Source organism: Aquila chrysaetos, chromosome 1, assembly GCF_900496995.4.
Source record: "Aquila chrysaetos chrysaetos chromosome 1, bAquChr1.4, whole genome shotgun sequence".
In the NCBI taxonomy this organism is placed as follows: Eukaryota; Metazoa; Chordata; class Aves; order Accipitriformes; family Accipitridae; genus Aquila; species Aquila chrysaetos.
This window is the reverse complement of record NC_044004.1, coordinates 55,466,833-55,486,857: the sequence shown is the minus strand read 5'-3', so window position 1 is coordinate 55,486,857 and position 20,025 is coordinate 55,466,833. Positions and strand designations below refer to the sequence as shown.

General features: G+C 37.2%; 1 protein-coding gene across 4 annotated transcripts in view; it reads left to right on the top strand.

Moving 5' to 3' along the window:
- Nucleotides 1-19,353, top strand: part of EIF4E (eukaryotic translation initiation factor 4E) — a 37,517-nt gene extending 18,164 nt beyond the window's left edge. For all 4 annotated transcript variants that reach the window (XM_041122493.1, XM_030007350.2, XM_030007339.2 and 1 more), the window contains 6 exons: nucleotides 2,639-2,745; nucleotides 4,941-5,036; nucleotides 7,095-7,158; nucleotides 9,216-9,329; nucleotides 11,871-12,010; nucleotides 14,046-19,353. In XM_041122493.1, the coding sequence (XP_040978427.1) occupies nucleotides 2,639-2,745; nucleotides 4,941-5,036; nucleotides 7,095-7,158; nucleotides 9,216-9,329; nucleotides 11,871-12,010; nucleotides 14,046-14,160 (636 nt within the window). In that variant the 3' untranslated portion in view covers nucleotides 14,161-19,353. The remainder of the gene's footprint in view (nucleotides 1-2,638; nucleotides 2,746-4,940; nucleotides 5,037-7,094; nucleotides 7,159-9,215; nucleotides 9,330-11,870; nucleotides 12,011-14,045) is intronic.
- The last annotated feature ends 672 nt before the right edge of the window (nucleotides 19,354-20,025 follow it).

Sequence of the window (20,025 nt, the reverse complement as noted above, 5' to 3'; positions counted from 1 at the left end):
TGGTGACTTAACTAAAATGTTTGTGCTGAGTCAGATGTCTTCCATTTGTCCAGAAATGGATTGTCACGTAGTTATGTGAAGGGTGGCCATTGGTATACTGGGCAGGTACTGAGACTCATTGCATTTTATTTTTTTTAATTGTCTGGAGGTGCTGCCTTAATCCTTCCTGATATTGTCTTGTATTAGAACTTATGAAGTGGCATAGCCCTGCATGTGCTTAATAGTTTTGTATTGATTCTTCCAGTTTGTGTAGTTACAATACTTCTGGAAGACTGACCAGGGAGACTTTAGGATTAGCTCTCTGTATATTGAAAGCTATTTGCTGAGCAAATGTGAATGAGGTTCTCAACTGAAATTATTTTTGGAAGATACTCTGCATTTGTCGAGAGTGAGTCTATTGGATGTAAAAAATCTTTAGTGTAATAGCATTTGTAAATCAATTGTAAATACTAGGTGTCACAACCGCAGAGCATTGTGAATGAAAGCAAGTTTTATCACAAAACATAGTGCTTAGTTTACTTCCAAAATATCAACAAGATTTTTCTTGTATGCTCATTGTATTTGCACATGTAATATTTCTAACTTTCCTAGTTAGAATTCCCTGAAGGGGGGCAACACTTAAGTTGTAGTTGTCTGTACTTGGCTTTTTGTAGTATAATAGAAATGATAACTTGGAGGAGGAAATATTGAAATGCTTCCTTAATATTTTACAGCCTCTGTGCATTGACCATCTTAATTTGTTCTGTGGGGTTCTTGAATGTGACTAAAGGGAAAGGTGTATATTTGATACCATCAACTTAAAAATAAATGGGGCTAACATTAGAAATTTTATTCTGGATAGAATTTGAAGCACTTGATAGGTTTTTTTTGAAGATCTGTTTAGCTTTTTATAGTATTACACTGAAGGAGATTTGACAGATTGTTCAACACTGCTTCTGTGGGTTTGTCAGTAATGTTCCACATTAGGGAATCTTCAGAAAGCATTTAGTTTTATTAAGAGGCAGGAAACTACTAACTTCCCCTTGTACTGTGTAAATCAAAGCACTAGCCTAGTTGTCACTGCCCCTTTGCATTTCAGTTCTTTTCCCTGTGAACATGGGAGCATATGAAAGCATTCTTAAATGTGATGTAAATTAGCTTTCGAACTGAGGTTTTTTTTCTAGGTGAGCTGTTAAACTAAAGCATACTTAATTATTTTCAGGCATAAAGAAGTAACTTCTCTGAAGTAAAACATAGTATCATGCTTGATAATGCTAAATATATTGATAATGAAAAGAAAGTCCCCATTAAGACGGATCTTTAGGTGTTATCAGAAGGGTTTGCCAGCTGGGACTGTTAACAGTTAAACAGTGTTTATGTTACCGCTTCAAATCCATTGCACTTTTCAGCAGCTTTAGTGATGATAAACTGTGTAATGTGGAAGACTGAAGTAAACTGTTCCATTAATTAGATGACTTACTGTTACTTAATCCACCCCTACATTGCTTTGTTCTCTGAAGACCACAAAGTTTAATTTAAGTACTACTTTTGTATTGCTGCATTAGGAATGTCTAGAGTCTTTGGGTCTGCTGTAGTTAGTATTTGTTTATATTACTGAAGTGCTTTTTCTTTCACAGGGTCAGTTGTACAGGCATTTTTGTGTTAGCTGTAGGGAATGAGCTATAGTCCTCATTCCTTGTCTCTGTAATATTCTAGCATGGATTGCAGGTTGGGGAGAGATGGTGGTAACTGGCGGGGACACTTGGCCTCACAATGAAGCTTTGTGTTGCCTGGTTTGAAGGAATGGAATTAGGATTTCAAACCTGACACAGTGGCTTCTCGAACTGAATGACAAGCTTGAGGGGGCTTGCATGCAAAGGGAATATATTATTTTACTTCTGAATATATTATTTCACTGCTTTGTGTTAAGTATATTTGACATCTGTAGCACTGTCTCTAGAGATTTGAAAAAATAATATTTGGAATCAGTCTAATCTGTGGTAAATGTGTAATTACATTTATTTGAGTTTGAAACTTGAGAATGGGTATGTGTTTAAATTCTGCTGTTTGGTGCCTGAAGCTTTGTTAGTAGTAATGTTGCAAATAAGAAGATAACTACTTACTGGTTTGGTTTCTAGCTGCTTATAATAGCTGATTTCGGACCTGAGAATTGTAGGCATGTGTCCTACTTGTAGTAACAGATTTTTCTAAATAAACAGGGCCTGTACATCTGTTTCCAATGATGCTTCATCAGAAACTGATAAAGTTTTCCTTCTGAAATTATTGTTCTGGAAACTGATTTTTTTTAGACATGCATATTCTAGAGAACATAACATGTTGTGTATTTCTGAAATAACTCAGAACTGTTTCAAAATAAGACAAGTATGTTAAGTAAACCATTCTGGAAACAAATGACACGGGAAGCAAATCACTGAACAGCAGAATGTGAATTCCTGCATTTAGTATTTATTGTAGGACGTGTTCAGATGTTGAAGAATAAAGGGATGCAGCTTGTGCTTCCATGATGTGATTTGGGCCCCTAGTCCAAGATGAATTAGAGGAACTCTTAGCTTCAACCTTCTTAAAGTTACTTCAAAGAACTAAATTACTTCAGTAAAAATTGAGAAGGAACGTATTAATAACTCCTTTCTTCAAACAGGAAACCACTCCCAACCCTCAGCCTTCAGAAGAGGAGAAAACTGAGCCAGCACCTAGTCAGGAGGTTGCCAGCCCTGAACAGTATATTAAGCATCCACTACAGAACAGGTAAATAGTACAGAAGCATGATTGTGACTTTACCAAAGGTAGAAGAATGCCTGTGGCTTTACAGCTCTCTTGTTTACCTCATGTTTTCTAGCAGCATTTTGAGAGTTCTCAATTTTTTTTGAAGATTTTTTGCAGTGAGGCTGCAGAGGAAATAGAATCTGATTCTGTTCTAAGTTAGAGCCTTTTCACATAGTGTTGTTACAGAAGCTGAAAATCTCTGCCGATTTTCATAATGCAGCCAGGTAATTGGAAAGAGCATGTCTTTGCTTTTAGTTGGAGCCAAGCAGAGCTTTTGTTGCTTTTGTCTGGTGTATTTTAAGAGACTGACACTGAGATGAAGTTGCTGCCAAGCGAAACTGGAAAACCTTCCATTCTGTCTTGTACTTTGGGCAATTAAAGTGCCAGTGGCAAAGACTTATTTCTTATCAGAGTCTTACTTCTTCATACCTTACCATTTTTTTTCCTCCTATTTGGAACTGAAAGTAGTAGAAGCTGTGCTAATCAGCCAAAGAGCTTACTAGACTTGGTCATATGAGTGGTTGGTGTCTACAGTAATACTGTTTTCATTATCTGTAGGAAGCACAGCAGAAGAAACCCTGTAAAGTGCAAATGCACACATTTGTGCCAATGTTGTCACTAAAAAAAAAACTGTAGGGCACTTAAACTTTCTTGTTTAACAAGAAAAACATGAAGCAGTAGTTAAAAGTATAGTTAAGAAAAGTTACTGAAAAATCAAAGCCATCTTACTAAATTCTGTGTTCAGTGTGCAAAACCAGGTATGTCTTTAAAAGCTACTGCTCAGGTTTTACTGAGCTATAGAGACAATGAGGACTTTAACAAGAAGCTTTGTACTTGAAAACCTCAACTTGAACTACCTGTCTGCAGTACAGGTATTATAAGCTTATAGGTTGAATTCCTTTAAATGTGCACAAAAGTTACTCCAGCAGCATACGTGTACTTCAAAAAAAGCAGCTAGGAAGTAATTTTCTCCAAGTAAGCTGAAGAGCTGATGTGGAATGCTCAGTACTTGATGTTGGTAGGTAGGTGCTGCCCCAAAGGAATCCTTTTACCAAGTGGCACCTTACTGTTTTTCTAAGTTTTGAGCAAGCGTGGAAAACCGCTCTGCACTGTAGTGGTATGCTGTGTGCATCCCACTTTCCCTTGTCTTTCTCTCAACTTCTTCTATCCTTCCTCTTTTTCCTTTAAACACTTTGATTAAATTGGTGCTGACGCTCCTTTACAAGTGGTAGTGGGGCTATTACTAGAAAATAGTAAACTTTTAAAACGAGGTTTGAAATGTTGGGTAAGGTCTCAAAACAATAGATTGACACCTGTTGAGTTAGAGTACTCTGATGTGAGAAGATAAATCTACTCTAGTGCTAACCTGAGTGATTTCAACGCTACTGAAACTATCAGAATTAAAAATAAGCCTGTCTTGTTAAATGCCTCATCAAGTATCCTGTTCCAGCATTTTAAATGATGCTTTTTAGATCCAGAAAGAGCATTTTTGTGTGAAAGGTTCAATTTATATTATGTGTTGAGATTTTTACTCAGTGGAGATGATGAAGAAAATTGGATGGAAAATTTGTCATTTAGTCTTGTCTTTATATATGCAGATTTAAAAACTTGAAACAAAGTTGGTGGGGTTTTGTTTAAAATTGTTGCCATTAGTGAGCTTAATGCAGCTTCCCTTTTAAAATTTATGCTCTCCTAGTATGTGAGTGCTTGGGAAACTTTCATGTCACGTATAGCTTTGGAGTGATATAATTAGCTTTTGTAACCTTTACAAGGAAATTACTAGAAAGGGAGCTGTGCTCCTAGTTTGAATAGTTGGTGGTGTTTTAGACTAATCAGTTATTTGTGGTAGGGGATTGCAGTTTAGCTGGGGCAGCAAGCAGAAACATCTGAGGCTTAAAGGTTAAGAGTCTTAGAAATGTTCCAAAACTATTTAAAATATTTACCTAAATGGGTTCATCAAGTCTGCCATGATTGTTGTAATGAGAACACAAATATTGTTGATCTGCAAAGAGTTATATTTGAGAACTGAGTTTCTCATGTAGCTTATTGATGAAAACTGACTTCCATGCTGATCTTAAGGCTTGCAATTAGTTTGGATATAACAATACAAATAATGAATTATATTTTTAATATACTTTAATTTCTATATGATATTATTTTATTTTGTTTTCCTTTAGATGGGCACTCTGGTTTTTTAAAAATGACAAGAGCAAAACTTGGCAAGCAAATCTTCGTCTTATCTCAAAGTTTGATACTGTTGAAGATTTTTGGGCGTAAGTAAAGATTCTTCATTCTGTGTAATAATCCTGGCATATTTTGGAAAAGCTTATGCCAAAGTCAAAAAACCATAAAGTACTCTATTAACTGCAAATTTTGGGGTGTAATATGAAATGTTTGCAAAATTGAAGGTGAGGTCTGACCAATTCTTCAGAATGTGGTAGAATGTCACCTTTGAAGAAAATGTGATTGGAGAAGTTCATACTTTAAATGCAGTTTGTCTTGCTGTTAACACTGCAACACTGCTTATATTCATATGTACATGACATACATGTAGAAAACTGTATTTGTGCAGTAGCTATCTCATAGTAACATGAATCTGTAAATTCTTGTAGCCAACTGATTGTCACTTCCTTGGCCCCAAATTTTGCTAGCTGATTAATTTCTCAGACAGCTTCAAATGTGCAAGAGTGCCTGAATCTGGAGCATGGTACTTGGGAGATTGATGCAGATTAATGGCATCCGTGAAAGAAGTTTGTTAGAAGCTACAGAAGAAACTACCTTTATTGTAAATTGAAGGGCTGCGAAAGCAGTTAGACTGAAATAGCAATAACAAAGCCTTTGAAGGTAGGCCTGTGCTTTCTGAACACTTGCTTCAGTCAAATTCAGGTGGCTTAATTGGAAGATTTTGCCTGCCATAATGATGAAATACAGAGAAAATGCAAGTGGCATGAAATTGAGGGTAAAAAAAATGCATTGTGTATTTGATCTTTCTTAGTGTTTCATGCTACATTGAGTGGTAGGGTTCTTTAGGTTTTTGGTGCATACCTTCTTTTGGATGTGGTCAGTGAAGGAGAGATGGTGTCTTAGTGGAATACTAAGACCCATCAGTGACCCGTTAGCACTGACAGGGAAGAAATAAAGATACTGAAAATGTTGAACAAGTGTTTATCAGTGCAGTTGTCAGAGGGAGGGGAGTAGGATTCTGTGCTTGTAACCAGCTTTCCCATTCCTACTATGGGGGTGACTAACGGTTGAGTGAACAGTAGTTTGCAGTCTTGGGGTGTGTGATGGGTAGCTAAATTGTTTGAAGCTCACTATAAAAAGTTTTTTAAGGGTAAGTTTTTTGAGCTCCTATAACCAAGATTAGTCTGCGTAATTAAAAGAAGTGCTTGATCTAGATGTCTGCAGTGAAGGTATAAAATAAGTCCCAAGCAATTGAGAAGCTACTCCTCCATTGTGGTCAGAGTGGGAAATAGGTGTGTTGTTCTGGGGAGAAAATATTGTTAAGGTAAACTTAAAGGAAGGAAGCTGGTAAATTTGTAACTGGCTTTGTAAATTCCTATGCCTGATTTCTAATTGTTAGAACATTGCAGTAATTCATTTCCTTTTTGGTGCTGGACCATGCCTGAATGTTAGTTGGTCTTGGACTGCAGGTTACTGTGATATGTGCAGGTCTTTTTCTGAAGTCTGACCTTAACAGTGCAGGAAAAAAAGCATCTATCTTCTTGCTAGAGGAGGAGACAGTATGTACTCCTTTGATTTTTTTTTTCTCTGAATTGCATAGTTGTAAATTAATTCAGAGTATGTATTTTATATTTTGTTGTTTCAATCATCTGTTCTTGCCTTTTGAGTCCTTATTTCAATTTGAATTATCAGGCCTACAGCCTTCAGAGTATTGTATTAAATAGCAAAGTTGAGTATTTCTCCTAAAACCTCTCTCTGCAGAGAGAGTAGCCTTATAAATATAAACAATTATCCTTATTCCATGTATGCATATGTACAGAATACACATGCACACAGAACTTGTTGCCATGAAAGTTGAGTGAGTTATGTTTCTAATAACTTTGTTAGAAATAGGTTTAGAAGAAGCATTGGTATAGGAACCCAGCAAGTGTTCATAAACCAGTTTCCATTCTGCTTCTTTAAGCCCAGAACATCTTAAAGCTAATGCTTTTATACTGCTGAAAAATACTTGAATAGGGTTGCTTCTGAAATAACTTTAATGCTTTTTAATTTTTGTATGTTGTTTGGTCATATGTCTTAAATTCTTCAAGAATTTTATACCTTAAAATAATGCTTAGTTTTTAATCCTACTTTTTTCCCTCCAATAGTTTATACAACCATATCCAGCTCTCTAGTAATTTAATGCCTGGTTGTGACTACTCGCTCTTTAAGGTATGCTTGCTAACCTTTTTTTCTTCAGTTATGGATGTTGATGGATGGTTTCCTGACTAAGCAAGACACTGTCCAAATATTTCACTTCAGATATTTTGGAACATAATTGGGAATGTTCTAAAGGTGTTAATTTTTTTTAGGAAGTCCCAAACACATGCCCTTTGAAAATCAGGCTGTCACTAGTTCTGAAAATGCAAGTACTTGCTTTAACACCCTTCACAGACAGTGTTTTAATGTTACTATGTTTGTTTTCATTCTATGTTTGAGATGTTTGTGCAAATAATTCTCAATTTTTATAATATGAAAGACTTTCCAGCTCTGTCACTTGGTGTGACATGAAATGAGTTAAAATGTCCAGGTTCTGTGGGAGGCTACAATGTTCTCCAGTATTCTTTATGAGCATTACTAGCCAGATGCACAGTGTTCTTACAGCATTTAACTGGTGGTATAAAAATTAATTGTATTACTTATGTATAAAATAGAAGATTGTACCCAACACTGACATTAAAGGATGCTGAGGAAGTGTTCAAACTAGCAAAAAGGAAATGCTGATGAGAAAGTGTACATGAGATCCTGCCTTGGCTGGAGTGGAGATCAGAACTGGAGCTCTAAATTAAATCCTAACCTCTCTGAAGTACTTCTAACATACAGCTTCCTTTCTGGATTCAAATACCTAAATAATCCTCTAACTACTGGTGCCTGGTTTCTCCTTTGCTTATAAAACATAGCTACTGGCTGGGACTCCTCAGTAGACTGTGGATGTAGTTTGTAAACCCCAGCAGCCTGAGGTGGTGATGCTTGGGTTTGGGAAGGTAACGATATTTTAGGTGACTGAGAAACCTTACTAGTAAACTTTAAGAAGCTGTACGCCCTTCAGAGGTTAGGATATCTATGGATCATGCTTGTATGTTTTGCATGAATCTTAAATTTGTTTAAGTATGTGTATCTATTTTGTGTTTGCCTATTATCAATCAGCAATAATTTAAGTATTTACATGCATGGAACAGGTACAGAATTGGCAACTGTTGCAGGTGTCTGAGCAATCTCTTGCTGTTGTCCTTCACTTGTGACCTCTAAGAGTGCCTCTTAAAGGTGATGAAGTAGTTTGAGCTCTGCAGCTGCCAGTGAGGGTGTTAAATTTAACGTGAGCTGACACCACTCCATCCTGCATGTTAGTTTTCAGCCAAAGTTCTGTAGTCTGACTCTTAATAGACAGTTTTTTAACTGAATTTCTCTGTCTAGACAGTTACCTGGTTTTTTTAATGACTGACTTTTCTGAAGTGCTATGTAGCTGGTGGATATGGGAGTGGCAGCTGGCTGCTTTACTGGATCAGCGCATCCAGAGTAATTTAGTTCAGCGTAGGGCCATTGGTAAAGCATGAATCAGAATGCAACTTGCTTCTAAATGGTGTGTTGATTTTTGTGGCCCTGAAGATTGAAACCCTCTTATTCTCACCTTGTGTGTGCAGGAAGTCACTGAGATAGACTGCCAAGGGTGTCTGTTTCAGTGAAGTAATCTTTATGCATAAGTGAAGCACTTGGCCAATGTTGCACTGAGTCAAGACTTAAAATAAGGATTCCGGAATGTAGCTGCTAATTTTATCTGGTTTCATACAGGGCAAAGTGGGTGGTTGACTTTGCCTCTTCACACAGTTTTTTGTATGTAATGTTGTGTAGCCAAGACTTTTGCCTGGGCTGTGATTCTTCTGTAAAAATAAAAATTCATTAGAGAGTGCATTTGTTAAGCTGGTTTGGAACTTTGATATTGGTATGAGACACTATTTCTGGACAGGTGTGTATCTTAAACTATACACTTTCTTCTTAAGTTGCTATTTCAGTTATCACTGGCCTGATGGTTATTCTTTAGGAAGAATACAGATCAAGTCTTCACTGTGAGGGTAATGAGGCACTGGAACAGGTTGCACAGAGAGGTTGTGGAAGTGTTCCTGTTCTAGTGGGCAGGGGGGTTGGAACTGGATGATCTTTAAGGTCCCTTCCAACCCAAACCTTTCTATGATTCTATGAAGTCCGATTTAACTTCTGACTGTCCTTTGCAGGATGGGATTGAACCCATGTGGGAAGATGAAAAAAACAAGCGAGGAGGACGATGGCTAATTACACTAAACAAACAGCAGAGACGAAGTGACCTTGATCGCTTCTGGCTAGAGACAGTAAGCACTATGGCCTTACAAGTTGCAACTGAAGAATCTTGCATTTGTATCTAGTATTTTAACTGGTTTGTTCCTTGTGTGCCACACTAGACTTCTAACTTCCTGGCAGCACAGTGTCCTATAAGTTTTTCTTGACAGGCTGGATTTGAAACATTTTTCAATAGTGATGCTCAACATAGTTGGATTCTGTTGAATACCTTCTTATAATGGGCAGCAATAGAGATAATTCTACAGGACAGATTAACCTTTTCCTATGGAATGTACAGAATAGCTGTCAAGCTACTGGGAAAATAATACTTTGTCTTGAATGCAACTCCCAAATTTAAGTGCTTAAATGTAACAATTTGTTTTACAAATACTCTTACAAGTGACTACTTTTCAGGTTTTGGTCTTGCTGAAACAAGGGAGTTTCGGATTTATTTTTGTTCTTTCTATACTTATTTCAACACTAGGATAGGCAAGTAATAGCAGTCTTTCCTGTATGTACACTATAAAAATACTTTTTTCCATTGCTTCTATCTCTTTGGAATAGATTTCTTTGAATGGTATATATACTTCTAGAGGTTATATGGGTTGCAGTAAACATGTTGTAGAAAAGGATACAACTGTACTGCCTAGCAACTGACTCAGCCTAAAACAGTCTAGTGTGGTCTGGGGTTTAGGGGCATGGATTGCAGACAGTACAATGCAAAGCGATCTTGCCAAATCTCTGTGTGTGAGAGGCAAGAAGTATTGCACCCCTTTGAAAGCAAGAAATGGCCTTCAGGATCAAAGCAGAGGTGTCCAAAATACCAGAGCTATTAGGATCTTTCTAGGCACTGTAGTAGTGATTTGAAGAAAGGATTGTGAGCGTTATACTACTAGGCAATACGACTGCACAAGTAAATTAATGTCTTGCTGTGTGCATTTGGCTTTTCCACCTAAATGCCTGTATGAGTCCTCCTGATTCTTAATAGCCATTATATATGGATTGTAAACATGTAGATAGTCTTCACAGACTTAAGACTAGAGGGCTCAGCTTTTTGTTTAGCAGCAAGAAATGGCACAGAGCCCGAATACCCAGGTGACTGGGATATGCTCTAAAACAACCCTGTTGCTTCTAATTCCAGTAATTATTTGTAACCGACTTTCTCCAATAAAAATCAAAGCCACTTCCTTTATCACTCCCATTTGAAACAAATTTTTATTGTAATCTAATGATCTTTGCTGTTCTTAACTGTAAACTAAACTTCATTTGAGAAGACTTTTTTCCCCTCTTGTGCAGCACTCATGAAGTATGTACTTGACTGTAGTGTTTATTGAGCATGGTAGTCATCTTTGCTTGTGTATGTACTAAGCCTGTTCAATATTTTGAATGTTTGTGTGTAGTTTAAACATTTGTGGCTTTCATTACTCAGTGAATGTGTGCAGCCTGCAATTGGGTGTAACACTTAAAGTATGTGTAGTTATACCTGATTTACTCAGTAGCACACTTTGTCCTTTTTATATTTCCTTAATGAAGTCAGCCCTTACAGCTCTCGTGAGTACTGAAAGACCTGCTTTGTTCAAAAAGTTGCAAATGTGTTGAATTTCCAAATGTTGTAAGTGATTCTGGAAAATTAGTGTAATGGCAGTGTATTTAACATACTGTGCAAGTGAAGTAAACAAGTGTTCATTTGGAGATTAATACTTCAGTGTGCAGAAGGATTTTTAATTCAGCATGGACTAGATTAATCTGTTTTAACCACAAGAAGTTCTCAGTTCTGAATATCTGAAAATTGCTTGTTTTACAAGTTGCAAGTTAAAGACTCTAAATATCACTTTTACAGTTAGCATGTTGTACATGCTTAGGATGTGACCTAAGTCAAAGTGGTGTTCCTGAAGTATACCACCTTTGCCAATTCCCAGCTTCATTAGAAATCAGCAGGGGAAGAATCTTATGTTACTTGTATTGTTGCCCTTGCATTACACACTGTTCAGGATGACTGATTCCCACTTTAGAGTCTGTGGGAACTCTGAAGCTTCCTGAGTGTATTGATAGGAAGTAACACTTCATTAGATAGCACTTTTCATCTAAGTTGCAGTCTGGTTTGCCTCTGAATTGATATACTTCAGAATTGAAGTTGGACCTTACATAGCTGACATATTGCCCAAATAGTTCTTCACAGGTTCTTCCTAGATAACGAATGTGAACACTTAACACAGGTAGACAAATCTGAAGTTTTAAATGTACTTTAGAAAGAAGAATAAATTCCTTTAGTTCTTACCTGGTTTTGGATTGGGAGGATGGGGTGGGAGGTAACACTACATAAATGATCAACTGTGTCAGGACTTGCAGCTGTTGGGACAGGAGCAGAGATGGAAAACTCTGAGCTTATGTTCACTTGTAACATTTGGAACTTCAAGAAGATACTGCAATAAACAGGAAATGATTGCTGTATGGCAAGTGGCTATAAGCAGTAAAATGTAGTATTCAGTCCTTCGTGTACACTGAGTGTTTGCCTATGGAGCAGGATTCTGACTTTGAACTGCCACTTTTAATAGTTCATCTTTGTTTTGTAGCTGCTGTGCCTTATTGGGGAGTCGTTTGATGACTACAGTGATGATGTATGTGGTGCTGTTGTTAATGTTAGAACTAAGGGTGATAAAATAGCAATATGGACAACTGAATGTGAAAACAGGGATGCTGTTACGCATATAGGGTAAGTAATGTGATTGGTGTCTTAAATATATGAAGTGTGACAATGCATTTAAAGCCAGCTAACTTGATGGATAATGCACTTCAGGCAAATGTAGGCCGTGCAGAGCTGTATCCCAAGTTTAAGAAACTCAGTGCCAAATTATTTCTGTTATTGTGTAGTTTTTTTGTATGGGCTTATGTTAGTTACTACTTTGTACTGCTGCACTACCTTTGCTGTAGTTTAGAAATTATGAAGAATTGAACACAAATCTTGGCAAAAGTTTTTTCATTTCACAATGAGGCATTGTAACTAATACCTGTAGATTGTGTAGATTCTGTTGCAACATGCCAGTTTGTAAAGGTGGGTAGTCAGTAACAGAGCATTGGTAAGATTTTTCTCAGGAAAGTGATGCTTATGAATAAGAGAGGAAAGGTGCTGTAAATTTTAAGCTCACAAGGATGTCCTTATATTTGAAAAAAGCTGGACAGTGATGTGCTGTGAAACTCTACAGGTGTTTTCCTACCTCTTTGTCTCTGTTTAAGTACAAATCAAACAAAATAATGCTGAGTTTCATGGATTACTTATGTGCATGTTACAGTCTTCATTCCACTCAGCAACAGTAGTCATCTCAGATTATCATGAGTCTGTACTATGGAAAATGCCTGTTGTGCTCTGCTATTTAGCAAGTATTGCTAAAGCTGGTGGATTCCTTATGCGGTAGTATTGATGCTTCAAAACTATTTGCTGTTAAATTCAGTCATTGTAGGCCACTTCAACTATGTGAACCAATGAAAATATTTATCTTCCCAGCTTAGCAGATATGTCTTGGGCCAAACTTTAACTGTCAGGCATAGTAGCTTGCTCATGTTTTTCACTTATTGGGTGGCTCTCTTGACCCATTCCTCATCTGGGCCTTTAAGAATCTGGTGGGGTCTGCCTTATACTAACAATTTTATTATGCAGTCATGTTCAGACTTGAAAGGTAAGTGTTTAATGATAAACTGTGGTACACATCTTCCACTAGTAGAGAATAACCTTATATCAAACCTAGTAGGCATCAGAGAGCATTTTTAGAATGGTATTAACATTAACTAAGGAGCTAAGGTGACTCCATTAGAGAACTGTAAAAAAGCTAAGATTTTGCAAACTGACTGACACAATGACTAAGGTAAGTTACGCTGACTACCTGCTGTCATGTTGCCATAACTCCAAAGACAATACGTCAAGCTTTTATTTAATAGTTAAAATTGGGGTAAGCTATGGTCCTGTAAACTGCTCCATTATGATTAGGGTAGGGTTAAAAAACCCCACAAATTTATGTAGTTTTGTTAACAATCTGCAGTTGAACAGGCTTGTTCTGTGGTGTAGTCAGAGCTTACAGCCTAGTGCCATTAGTGGCTTGCATCTCACTCTGCTAAGGAACACTCTGTGTAAGGTGGGTACTGCTGCTTCTTTTTCTTAAGGCATAAGATCCAAGCTGATTTTTCTTAAAGCTGCTGTTGGGTAGCTGTCCCTGACCAGTACCATAATGAATTGAGGGGATGGGGGTCAGCTTTCCATCAGTAGTTGCAGAGACTTGCTGTCTTTTCTTTAACTGAGGTGTGTGTGGTGATAAAAACTGTTCCAGGGAATTGCTGTTTTGTTTGGTTCAGATGACTTTATCATCTCAGTAGTTCTGGAATCGTGGACCATGACTTCTTCATAGCTCTTTTGTTGCTATATGTGGGAATATAGCTTGCTGATAGTAATGATGTACCACATGAATGCAGTAGAATCCCTGTGTTCTACATTTATGTAGGCCTGTTAATTATTTTTTGGCAAGAGCTTGTCCTATTTTGTATGGTAAGTCATTGTTCATACAGGACTATAAGCTGATTTTTAGATGCAATAAGCTAGAAAAATCCTCTTTCAAGTCCTTTATTCATACCTGAGAAATAGTTGCCTATTTAGAAACAATTTTTCATGAAGGTGTCAGCAGATTTTAAAAGCAGCTGTCCTGTTACTAATTCCTTCCTAAGGGCTTTGGTTAAACTGTTGTTCTGTTTCTTTTCTCCAGGAGAGTATACAAGGAAAGATTAGGACTTCCTCCAAAGATAGTGATTGGTTATCAGTCCCATGCAGACACAGCTACTAAGAGCGGCTCCACCACTAAAAATAGGTTTGTTGTTTAAGAAGACACCTTCTGAGTATTCTTTCATAGGAGACTGCGTCAAGCAATCGAGATTTGGGAGCTGAACCAAAGCCTCTTCAAAAGCAGAGTGGACTACATTTAAATTTGATTTCCATCTAAGTGTTGCTAAGATTTGTGAGAAGTCTCATTCGCCTTTGTCTTGTACTTCTGTGTTCATTTTTTTCTATTTTGGCTGAAGTAACCATTACCAATCAGAATTTTAGTACACTTCACCCCCCGAATCCGTAAATGTTTTCCTGGCCCACTCTGTAATAGCTTGGTAGAAACATTACTATTACAAAAAAAAATTGTTTATCCACAGTATTCTGAAAAGAAGTTGCATTTCTGTACCTGCAGGAAATTACTCTGTTTTACATTTGCATTGTATGCAGTAACATATTGCTGGTTTGGAAAAGAGTATGGTGCATACAGTTTTCTAGCAATTTTTTTATACAGCATCATATTTGCTGTAACCTATGCTGATGGCTGCTAGATTAATTTATTTGTTTTCCCTATTTGATAACATTAGTGATATTTTGATTTCAGTTGTTTTCACTCATGTAACATTTGGTGAAGAATCTGGGAATATGACAAAGGTGGAATAAACATTAATTTTGTGCATTCTTTGGTAATTTTTTGGTTTTTTGTAACATCAAAGCTTTGCTACAAACTTATGCATTTCAGTCAAATCAGTGATCTGTTTGTGTGATTTCCTAAACATAATTGTGGATTTTTTAATGTAACACCATAATTTACATTCCTTACTAGAAATAGTATGTCTGTTTTTGTATCTTATGCTGTATTTTAACACTTTGTATTACTTAGGTTATTTTGCTTTGGTTAAAATGGCTCAAGTAGAAAAGCGGTCCCATTCATATTAAGACAGTGTACAAAACTGTAAATAAAATGTGTACAGTGAATTGTCTTTTAGACAACTAGATTTGTCCTTTTATTTCTCCATCTATACAGCAAGTATTTGTACCTCTTGTGACAAGGCAGTCTCTACTGTGGCTTCTATTGTAGTGTCTTCCGAGAAAGATAAAGTCTGGAGCTATAGTCTGTTGAAACTTTTAATAAATCTATTAGATAGCACCCTAAATCAAAGTGAGATTATATTGATGTGGCTACTGTTTTTTCTTAGTGGTTGGTCTAATTGATCATGGTTTGCGTTGTTTCTCTTTTGACTTTGGTTTATACCAACCAAGAAATTCAAGGGTATATAGAAAGCCGTCTAGTTTTAGGTAGGAACTACACTAAAAGTGCTTAAGTGAGTAATTCTACTTTAAGTTTAATTCCTGTATGAAGTACAAGTAAAGCGCACTAGCGACATGGCTACAAAATAAAAGTATACGAGGATCTAGATAGTCTGCTATTATGTATGTCTTATAATGAAATGAAACTTTCATTGGCTTGGAAGTTGCTGTGGGAGCTGTAAGTTTGCTTGACTTGCAGGATTGGGGGAAAAATTTGAAGGCCATTGAGTTAACTTCTTGTTTTGAGCACCATGTGAGAGGCTTTTTCTTTCTACTCTTTAACCGTAGAGCATGCAGCAAAATCAATGCTTTATTGCTGATTTCTTATTTTTTAGTGTGTGATGCACTTTAAGATCTTGCTAGGGCTATATGGCCTTTCTTCAGTTAAACTTAAAGGCAGATGCTTATTGAGGTTTTGATCTTTGTGATAACTCCTTAAAGCAAGTTTAGTCACTGTGGCAGTGAAGCTTCAGTTGAATCAGGCTTTTAAATCTGCCTGATTAAGGCACTGAAGTGTTTCTATGTGCTAAGATAGACTTGAACACTTTCTTGCGCATTTTATCAGAAATTTGTCTTAAATAGTGTATCAGACTATACCAAAAAAGTACTACAGTAACTTCTGGATTGTTCTTATGTCTGTTTAATAGAAACACTTACAGTAGGCATCTATATCTAATGATACTATACCTTCAGTATTGGTCATTAACCAGGATAGATGCTGGATGTGGAGAGAGCTATTAGGCTGTTTGTATGCTGGTTTCTGTGGATTCTGGTGTAACTGGTTGCCTGCCCTGATTCTGCAGGTGTGCAAACCAAGTTGGGTTTGGTTAATAGGACCATTCATAGTAGAATATAGCAGTCCCTGCCTGTTTTCCAGCTTACTGCTTCAGCTAATCATCTTTGGAATTGAAGTAAACTTTTTCGAACTAAATTTCTCTAAACTCTCTGTTCTCTATCATCAGCCTCAAGCTGAGTAGTGTTTATAAAGGCTTTGATATTTCTGAATAAACCAGTAATGCTTGTATGCATGGGAAGGTAAAGATGAATCGGTTTCCTGAGTGGTAACATTAGATTGTCTAGGTGGATGTAATTTAGGAGGACTGGGGGAAGGCTCACTAAAATGGGTGTAATTCAGAAACATAGGTAGTGCTGCCCTTTTGTAAAGAGTGTTGAGATTAACCTGAGTGCTGTTGTGAGAAGTACATAGTATTGGTTTTGTTTAATTTCACTACAAGACTGACTAGAATATTGTTCAGGGTAGCAGCATTTTGTTCATCTAGAAAAGTGATTGATATTTTTTTGGTATGGTCTCAGGTTTTTGAGCGTGAGCGTATTTAAGCAGCCAACTGACTTGCACTGTAATATGAAACCTTCAAGTGTGTTGATTTGAGGCTCTTCACTGCTCAAATAAGAATTGCTATGTTTCTAGAAGACTTGAGTGAAAATTAAATGGCAGACTTGTTTTATCAAATATGGAACCTATGCCTTTACGTCATTGCTGGAAGAAGCAAGTGACCATGAACCTCGTTTTCTCCAACTTGCAAATAGCTTTGTGCTGCATACTAATGTTCTTCTGATTATAATGGTGTCATTTCTACTCTTATAGTATGGGTGAAAGCCGAGAGCTCTCCATTCTGCGTATTAATGAAACAGCTACAGGCTCATAAGAGGAAAAAAAAAGCAGTAAATGTTTAAATTTAAACATCTAGTTTTGGTATAAAATATTCAGTGTCATTAAGCTTCCAGCTAAATGGGTAGCCATTGTCAATGCATAGTTTTAGTAAGCCTGAGAAGACTAAAGAAAAAAAGTTTGAAGCATCTATTCAGAAGTGGTTTTATATGATATAAAACCAGCAGAGCAAGGAAAGAAAGCAGAAACTTGCTGTGTTCAAAGAGGTGTAAGAATGTACCAAAATATAGCCTGGGAAGAAGGGGTAACAGATGAGGAATATTTGTGCATTAACAGCTTCTGGGTGTACTGTAAGTCTTGGGCTGTGCAATGCTTTTCACTGTCACTTTCTCTTTGTCCTGCTGCACTGTCACTGTCTTGTGTTTCAGGCTGTCTCTAGCTCAGGAAACTTAATGTTACCCAAATTCTGGGAACTTGGAATAGTAGCTTTTAGCAAAGCTTGGACTGAGCTCAAAACTTCCATCCTACCTAATGGAATCTTTCCCTACAGAAATGCTTGGAAAAAAATATTATGGACTTCATGGGACCCTTACTAAAGCAAAAAAAATTGCACTTCAACCTAGTGAAGTGACATGGGTCTTCCCTTTGATATTTGTGACCTTCCTTGTTTCCAAGAAGCTTTACTTTTGAGTCTGGGCCTGATGGTTTTAAAACTAGATTTTAAGAACATCCTGCACTGAAGTACTAAACCAAATAGTTGAACTTAATAGTTAAACTTATAGAGCTTTCAGACTGCCTAGCACTTAACTTTTAGGTGACTTTGCCCTCTTAAGAGTCAATGGTTTCTGGAATTTTTTTTTTTTTTGTGAGTAGGTTTTAGTTAGGTGCTACAATAAAGTTTTTATGCAAAACTTGTGCCTTTTCATATTTGGCAAGACACAAACAAATGAAAATGACATCACCAGTAAGGAAATAGTTTATACCTATTTCACTTTGAGACATTTCATATCTGTCTATCCAAACTAGACTTGGAGAGCAGGATTGCAGAGTGTATTAGCAAGCAGTGTGGAACCAGTCCCAGTCCTGGCTATCGAATACACCTGCTGGACCTCTCCATCATCATTTCAAAGCTCCAGAAGCTGTTAAATCTTGAAGACTTCCCATTTTGATCTCTCTGCAGGACACTTGTCACTGTAGCTGCTTGAACAGACTTTCTGCCTTTTAGCTCTTAAAGTTTTGTATTCCACCAGGATTTGTTTTCAGGTGTCCAGCTCTGGCACTGCAGGAAAGCCTTTATTAAGCATGTAAATTCCTTCCCTGGTGATAAAAACCATGGTCATTTCTGCTCTGGCCTGGTGGCTGCCTGGCACTTTCCCAGAAGACTATGGGATGCCCTGCTAGCCTTCCTATTTTGAAGCAAAGCAGGTTCTGATGTCCAGAGCTAAATGTGAATTGTGGCTGAGCACGGGATGATTGTTACGCTTCCTAGCATTAACTTGTTATTTTGTGTGATGCCTTAAATGTAAAAACATCCTAGCTGAAGTCAGTCTGTTGGTTATCAGTTTGTGTGCTAACCGAACGTAACTCAGATCTTTTTATTCCCTGCTAGTACTGAGCCTGTGACAAGCTTAGCTGTGAATTTGTGGGGTTTATGACTGTCTGTACTTTTCCCATCTACATTTTTCTAAATCCTGATACTTTTCAAGCCTTATTAAAACATGTTTAATAAAGGGAAAAATTACTCTGAGTCTAGTCACTGCTTTTTTGGTCACTATGATACCATGGAGAATTCCAGGTGTTGCTAAACCCAGATAAAGACTGTGTGATGACTTTGGCATAATAATCTGCTTATGGGATTTTTACTTTTTTATCTCTTGCCATGTAAGTATGATAATAGTGAAAATGATACTTGAAAGTATGTGTGTGAATATATCATATATAAAGCAAAAATGACTCATTTTTCTATTTTTTTCAAAGTAGAAAACTGTTTTGTTATTTCTAAAAGGCTGCTTTGGATGACTTTCTGTAATGAATTATTGCATTTTGCTTTATAATAGGTAGTTTAGATCAATCCTTTTTCCTTATGTTGTGCCTATTAATGTTATCAAGGAATTGGAGCCAACCTCATAGGTAAGGTTTGGCATTCTTTGAAGTAAAGCTAGTTTTTGAGCCTTATCTTCCTCCGTGTACAGGGTAGTTATCCTAGTGCATCTCGCCCTGAGCCGTACAAATACGCAGAAAGTATAATGGGAAATTGGAAGGTACTATATTTCTGTAGCTTGAATGAAAATAAAGCTTCTGAGGAACTGAATGTCTCAGCTTCTTGACTCTGTATGGGATGGAGAAAAATGCAAATCAAAGATAAATGAGTAAGGTACCGCTTTGAAATGCGTGTTCACTCTTCAGTTTGGAGTTTGTGTATAGCTAAGGCTTCTGCAGCTCACCCACAGATCAGCCTTGTTCTAAACAGAACTGATGTCACATGATTCCAAAATACTGTTGACTGCTCTTCCCTTGTTTGCCATAGTTTCCATGGTCGGAAAGAGTAGTCTAAATATGTTTGTATAGTGGTACCAGCTAGCAGAAAATTGCAGGTGATCTCTGAACAGAGGCTCCTCTGTTCCAGTTGCGCCACCCCATTGTTGTTAAACAGCTGGAGACAGTACCTTGAATTTGCAGGAGGGGTTTTTAGTCTGTCTGTGCTACCCATTGTGGGCTTTAAAGCCAGAAAGAAACTTATCTGTAGGTGTGTCATTGCACAGCTGTACACTTAATACCGGAGATTTTTTGGATGCAAAAGTAGATGTTTGACTCGGCTGTAAACTGATTTCACTACATGGCCTGAGTTCATCTTGTGCGTTTGAAATGGGAGTGTTCCTGCGTGGTGAGGAAATGCTGACTACTGACTTCCAGAGGTGGAGATGCTGCTTCAAAGTTTCCCTGGACCTGGAAAATTCATCCTTGAGTTCATTTCCTAAAGGCA